Below are 7,652 nucleotides of genomic sequence, written 5' to 3'. Positions count from 1 at the left end.
CAAAAACGCTGGGAATCTCATCCAGCGTTTACAACCGCAAATCCCACCCACTGTACTGTAGCTCAGTACAAGTGCGACCCACTGAAGGTTGGGTTTCGTGGTTCAAAACTGCTAATCTCTCTCACATTTCTCTTGGGGCTTGAAATTTTTGCTTAATGAAATTTTGCTTAATTACAATGAACAGCAATTAAAAATAATTTTTTTAACATATAAAGCTTAGGTCAGGCAAACAATACTACAACTGACGGTGAATTTGAAAATGTGAAAAGATCAGGTGCAATATGATTATTTGTGCATTAAGCACATGATCACCGTGAATCTTGAGAACAGGGCCTGTCAGTTGTGAAGCCCAAGTTTTTTTTATGGTTTTGCTTTTTCTTTTTAGCCAAAATCATGATATCTGATTTCTTCAAGCAACAACTTGGGTTAGGCCTGACTTTTAAATGTGACAATTTAAACAATTGGTTTAATAAAAAAAAATTGATCATATTTGTCATATTTTGAGCCGTGAATTGATCATATTTATAATGATAAAAAGGTAAAACTGAAAAAAAAATCAATTGACCATCTGTGTTATTTTTTTCGCCGTGAATTGACCATGTTTATTATATTTTTTCAATCTAGACAAAATATAAAATGGTGCCAAAGGTGAGTGAGTGCCATCCACTTTTATGTCAGAAAATATTATTTTCAATATACCAGTTTAACAAGAAACAATTCATTTTTCTAAGACTTGGTAGGACCTGAGCTTGAGCTTGGTCAAGTTCAAATCTTGGGTTTAGTTTTATTTATAGGCAAGCTGAGGTTAGGCAGACCCCACCAGCTATACATCATACCATTGGGATTTGAACTTGCAACTTCCCAACACAAGATGACCTGCACTAACAGCTCCTACCAAACAAGCAGAGGCCCCGTTGGTGAATCTTGGGTTTAGTTAACCAGGCACTGTTGAAGACTCAACACAATGACTTTACAATGGTTGGACCCATCAAGACCGAATCTTTGATGAGCATAATAACCTAACGCCCTAGTCATGTTGACTCCTACTAAGCCACCAGCACTTAAGCCAACTTTCCAAGCCTCAACCGTTGACTTTGAATGGTGAAATTTGCAATAAAGGACCATCTTGACTTAGTGATTCAATAGTGAGTAGGTTTTGTTGACTGTGGTCACTGACCCAAGGTGCAATGCCTTCAACGGCTTGGTCAAATTTTAATAGGACCAGTTTTTGGTAAAAGAAAATGATTGGAGGGGCCTTGATTTTTTTTTTTTTTTACATCCATGAGGGCAAACAAGAAGGCATCATACCGCTAAGTAGGGATGGCAGTGGACCAGGGCAGGGGCGGGGGACAAGGTCTCCACCCCCTCCAACGTTTGCCTTCTATTGAGGATGAAATGAAATGGACGGCAACCCAATGACAACTATTTTTTCGTTTTTCAGCCATCCATTCTTTTGTGCTTTAAGTGCTGGTCATCTGACAATGAAAATTTTTGTGCAGCCCAACTAAGAGGTAAACCATCCAACCATGGTGTGTGGGTTGTCATTGATCACTTGGATGAACGCGGCATCCAAGGCCAATCCTGTCTCTTTATGAAATTCATGGCTCCCACACTCTCTACACGTGTTTGGAAAACCTACCTTGATTCAGACTCGACCCACTGGCCGCCCTTAAAAGAGGTGGGACCCAACTAGGGATGGCAGTGGATGGGGGATAAGGTCCCCACCCCCTGTCCCTATCAAAAATTTGCCCTTCATTCCTTGTCTATCTCTATCTCAAAATAGTTGTCCCCATCCTCATCTCCGTCCTTATTCCCATGCCCATCCTCGTCTTAAAATAACTTTATTTTTGTTTTAAGATGATTAATAAGAAAATAAGGAGATGAAGGGGTTTAATATATATATATATATATATATATATATATATATATATATATATATATATATATATATATATATATATATATATAGATTTTTATAATATATAAGGGTATATTAATAATTTCATTAATGGAGTTCGAGAATGGGGATGGGGATGGGGACGAGACGGGGCAGGAGCAAGAGTAAGTCTATCTCCGACTTCATTCCCATATGGGTTTTGATTTTCACCTTCATCCCCAGTCCATTCTCAGTTTTATGTCGTTCATCCCTGGTCCAAACAGGGCAGGTTTGGACGAATTCCCATTTTTCCCCAGTCCACTCCCATCCTTAGACCCAATGCATGTCCTGAAACTTTCCAACAATCTAACACCTTCCTTTTGCCTGGGATCAGCTCACGAGCAAAGCTCGAGTCAAGGGAAGACAATGGGATTTGAACTCACACCACTTTCAAGAAAGACCAAAAATCTACCCATTAAGGCAGGACCTTTTCTATAACCATATTATGAACAAAACGATATATACATAAAGTCTAATTTCATTATATACCTATGTGAGCCAAGCTTAACCGGGTTTACCAAGCTTATCCGAACTGGACTGATTGTTTAAGCTAAGCTCGTTTAAGTATACCAAGCCTGAACCCTTGTACAAGCTAGGCTCATTTATTTTTTCGAACGACTACATCCCTACTTGTGATAGTGCAATATATAATTGTTTGTCATGGTTGTCAGTAATTCCACGTGTCATCTCACTGGCAGAGGACATGGAGAAGTTCTTGTTTTGGCTGTCTTTCTTTTATTTTCAAATCATTAATAAAGGATTTGTTTAGATATATTTAGTGTGATGTGGGTAGCATCCAATCATTGTTTGGATATGCTTGGCATGAAGTGGGGCCTATCGCTTAGAGGATTAGGATACATGGTTACAAACTATTATGAAATCATGATCGATCGTTTTTGTTAGATTTGTTTCTCCAAATCATGTTTTTCATATTCATCTTTTTACCCCCAATGACATTCTTAGGCAAGTTTTATTAAAAAAGAATTGAATTAATTAAATACATATAACCAACTCCAATACTTTTGCATCAATGTCTTCAAGATTTCACAAAACATTCAAGGCCATGTTTGGAAACTAGTAGCTGGGATAGGAAGTGCCATTTGAAGAAGTGGAAACTGCCAAATCCTTGATTTGTCAGCTACTTAGCTGTGGATTTCATTCTTTAGTGTAAATACGAAAGTGAGAGAACCTCACTTCCCATCCCAAATGCATAAGCATCCATCCCAGCTACCAGTTTCCGATCACTACAAGGCAGTCAGTTTCCAAAGGACCACCAAAAGGCAGTTTAACCAAGTTTTTGCCAAATGCATCAACTCCTACCCCAGCTCCTAGTTTCCAAACAGGGCCTAACACTTTGTTTTATTTTTTGTACTCATGATATATTGGATGACTCGGGTAAAAGGTCGAGTTTTTTCTTAAACTAATGAGGTTTTAGGGGGCTTTGATAGATCCATTGTCCACCTGTAAATGGAACTAAAGGTAATGAGTATGGTGATTATCCTGCTCTTTTTCTTTTTCGCTAGGCCACTCTTAAGACCCTCCAAAAATCATAGTTTTACGTGTTTTATGTAAGATCCATATGTGTTCATCGTCATTATTAAGAAAGAAGTTTCGTTTTCAATTGATTTGTTGTAAAGATATGAATATTTTAGCATCAAATTTTAGTACAATACCATTGATTTTTTTTACCTCTTTAAAATATACATCTGAGCATAAAGATGCTTAATCCAAAACATGTTTTCTATAGAGTAAACAATGACAAACATATCCAACTGTTCAGATCTAGCATAAAACACCTCAAACTATTATTTTTGTAGGGTCCTAACAGTGACCTAACAAAAAAGGGGGTAAGATAATCCCCATTCTTGTATGTAATAACCTCTTGGCTCTTAACAGGACATGTGATCCGTAATGGTGGTTTCTACCTGTGAATAAAAAAGGAAAATTCATCAACCTTTTTAACCTCTTGAGAGTCAGCTTAACATATCTGATCTTGATACCTAGTGGAACCAAATAGTTAGATAATCACTGCATTGCAATAAAAACCAACTCGTACTTCTATGAAAAGAATCAAAGAACTGGGATAGCACATTGAGCTCCCAGGACGTAGCATCACAAATTATCACAATTTTCTAAATAAAAACAACCATAAGGTAGGGTGTGTGCTAAACTACGGAATACCACTTTATCTCCAGCCACAGAATAACCATGGGTATTGCATCTTCCTTTTTATCAAATATTTCAGCACGGACCAGATGTATCAAAGAATCAAAGAAAATGCTGACAAGGGTTCCGCTCATCTGGTAGAGGTGACTTGTGAATGTCACCATGTCACGAGTTTGAAACCCACGAGTGGCGTCTCTTGTCGCAAGGTCAAAGCTGGGCATACTCCCCGGTAGGCAGGGGGATCTCAAGGGTTTTACCAACCAGAGGCCAGCCAATGTGTTTCCCTTGGATTATCCAAAAAAAAAAAGAAACAAAGAAAACACACCATAAAAGAACCCAAAATAAAACCAAGTGATACACAAAATAAAACCATACACAAATACTTCAAACATCACCAAATTGAACCCAAAATTCAAGTCCCATCATGGAATCAAACAAAATCAAGGCGCTCATTTTGGAATTAACAGTGAAGGAGAGTTTTAGAGACAAAGTTAACACAACTATACCCATCGTTAGCAATCAGCTGCAGGACTTGATTTTCAAACCCGCTGCTGTGTAGGAATTTATTTTCTAATTGCTACAGCTCCCACAAAAGTCAACTTTTTCAAGCATCCATTTTTTCAGATAAGAGGAAGCAAGTCAGCAAGATATGTAATAGTCTCAAAAAAACAAAATGTGAAAAAGAAAAGAAAATGTTGATTTTTTAGCAGCAGTCATTCTGAATTACAAAACTGAGATACTGGTCCTGACATCCAGTACCAACTTGTATACAAAGAAAATTAAATTAAATTACCACACACACGTCAACTATGTATATGGCAACACAAGCACATTCCAGTTACATCACACAAACAAAAAGCAAATTACCTCAATCTGTTAATCCTTTTAATCGCCCTAAAATGCCCATGACCTGAGCTACTTGTTCCTCATTGCCAAAAAAAGAAGCCCAAGCAAGGACCGGTACCAGTAAACACCTCCTCATCATTGGTTCAAAGATAGATAGATTCTTCCAGTATTTTTGGTCTTCATAGTTGCCTTTATCCATCTTGTCCTGATTTGAAGAGGACGAAATTTAAGGCCAACTTTATGCCACTTTTCATGTCAAGCTACAAGTTTCAATAGGATGATGTTCGAGGTTGCGTAACACAATTCTTGCAAAGATCTTGGCCTCGATTGGTGCCATTGCTGAAGCTGCAGAAGCACGCAATACACGAGCTGCGCCTGCCTTGTGTAAGAGGCTTGCATGATGCATAGCATGCCGGCCGCCAGGAATTGTGAACTGCAAGCAAGCAAGATTGTTCAGTCATGCTAGAAGTGAGGTGATCAACTATGTCGCTCAGCCAAGAGAGCCTTCACAAATTGCAATACAGACATACATCCGAAAAAACACCGAGCTAGGTTGTCAGTGATTTGAAATCGAAATCTGACAGTCTTGCAACCTCCCAAAAAGTCTATCTCAAACAGGATTTGACTACATAATCATCAATTTGGCACACTCACATCACTCAGAAGATCTTCTTATGTGAGCACAATATTTCCCCAGCCGAGTTGGCTGAGCTTGTCAAGTATGGTTTAAATAGCATCTAAAGACTTTTATTTGGTCTAGCCATGTGATTCCAATGGGTCAACCCATTGACTCGGCCAAGCCTTGTTAACTAATTGTCACAAAATTTGCAAAAGAAATATATATATATATATATATAATGGAAAAAATGTATGCAAAACACGCAACATTTGATGAGCTGACTACAAATGAAGCATCTAAAAATAGAAATTATATAGTATAGATCTACAACATTTGTGAGCAACTAAATGAGTGTGTATCAAAAATAAAATAACTGCCATGCTTCTTTTTTTGAGAAAATAAAAACTGCCATGCATTGAATATTCAATTCCAAAATCACCACCATAAAATGGGAACAAGATTAATTTAAGCATTCAACATTTTCAAAATAATAACTATATTACAAATCTGAAGCCATAAACAAGGGTAATTAACAAAAGAGGTGGTATAACTTTAATCAAGTAAAAATGGCAATGAGTTCATGTTTGAATGAAGCAACACTCAATTTATATATTCATAATTCATATAAGCAATGTCCATTACAAATGAAGAAATGTGATGTTAGGTATGTTCAAACCTATGTAACACAGACTCTTATAACAGGGCACCACACCTGCGTTGCACCCGCACCCATGCGGGTGCGACACTTGACACGGCTTCCTTTGTGTCAAGTGAAGTCAACCACACTGAAGTTCATTTCTGTCCAAAAGCAGATACAGTTAACCCTAACCAAGTCCAGTTTTATCTATATTATATACATAAATGCACACATACACGAAGTGTTAACTTAAAACTGTTAATATATATATATATATATATATATATATATATATATATATATATATATATATATATATACGCACCCCCACACAAAAGTTTTTTTTTAAGTGCTGCATCCGCACCCACACCTATGTGACATAGGTTCAAACAAGGATAACCTCCTAGATAACCAAGTAGGGGTAATGACTGTAATGTAGATAAACTAGAATTAGTCACGGAAAAAAAATTAGCAAGTAGCAAGAGTACTTAACCAATTGAATCAAATCATACAACACAGATCTTCACCAACAAGGGATGCAACTGTGGTTAAGCAAATAACAAATAAAATTAATTTGAAGGATTTACCTGAAGATCTAGTAATTTACAAAAAATCCAATCTTATGCCAACAAGCATTGGGAATTCGAGCTTTGATTGTAAAAGATTTCATCTACCAAAGATCTAGTAATTTGTGCAACATCCAATCTTGTCAAAAGCATATAATAACGTGTATCGGAAGGATTTGACATATGGGTTTATCATACCATATTATACTGTGCCGTGAGATACACAAAATATTTTAAATATAAGTGAATTTTTAAAAATAAAACTAACAAATTTTTTTGTAGAAATTCAAAACAAATTGACCACATCAAGTAAATCTCATTATGGATTAAACATAATATGAATAAATATGCAAGAATTAGCAACTAATACATGATGCCTACACTAGGAACCATCTATATCAGCGAAAGAAAAAGGAGACAGACAAAGATAGAAAGAGGTGCTCAGCAAAAGAAGAAGAATAGAGAGAGAGTACTATTGGAACTCTTGCTTCACAGTTTTGAATCTTTCGTCCTTCATGAAAATCTCACCTTTTCAGGATGGATCTAATCTTCATTAGGTTGAAAGAGGCACCAAAAGAAAGATCTAGAGTTAATCTTGCACAAAATTATCTTTCTAAAGGTCGACGAGGTTTCTTGCAAAACCAACTTTTAGGGCTTGAATTTATCATGTTAATATTCAAAGCTTTAAGGTGTTCTGATGCAACTGGTAGAGAAGAGATGCTTTTTTAGTTTTGGGTGTCAAAATAGGATCGAAATGACTCTTTTTAGCCTAAACAAGACAGCCAAAAGGACCGAACACCCTTTTCCAATTTCCATGAACTCGTACAATTCATGATTTAGCATATGATACTTTATGACATAGACCTGTATTGTATGATGACA

General features: G+C 36.7%; 1 protein-coding gene across 1 annotated transcript in view; it reads right to left on the bottom strand.

Annotated features, from left to right (window-relative positions):
- Window positions 1-4,778: 4,778 nt before the first annotated feature.
- Window positions 4,779-7,652, bottom strand: part of LOC149819472 (protein ARABIDILLO 1-like) — a 29,405-nt gene continuing 26,531 nt past the window's right edge. Inside the window, exon 13 of the mRNA XM_089984791.1 lies at window positions 4,779-5,381. Coding sequence (XP_089840917.1) covers window positions 5,199-5,381 — 183 coding nt within the window. The 3' untranslated portion in view covers window positions 4,779-5,198. The remainder of the gene's footprint in view (window positions 5,382-7,652) is intronic.

The sequence above is a fragment of the Nuphar pumila genome, chromosome 13, assembly GCF_984573655.1.
Source record: "Nuphar pumila chromosome 13, dmNupPumi1.hap1.1, whole genome shotgun sequence".
Classification (NCBI taxonomy): domain Eukaryota; kingdom Viridiplantae; phylum Streptophyta; class Magnoliopsida; order Nymphaeales; family Nymphaeaceae; genus Nuphar; species Nuphar pumila.
The sequence above is the reverse complement of the archived record's forward strand: the minus strand, read 5'-3'. Positions and strand labels throughout refer to the sequence as shown.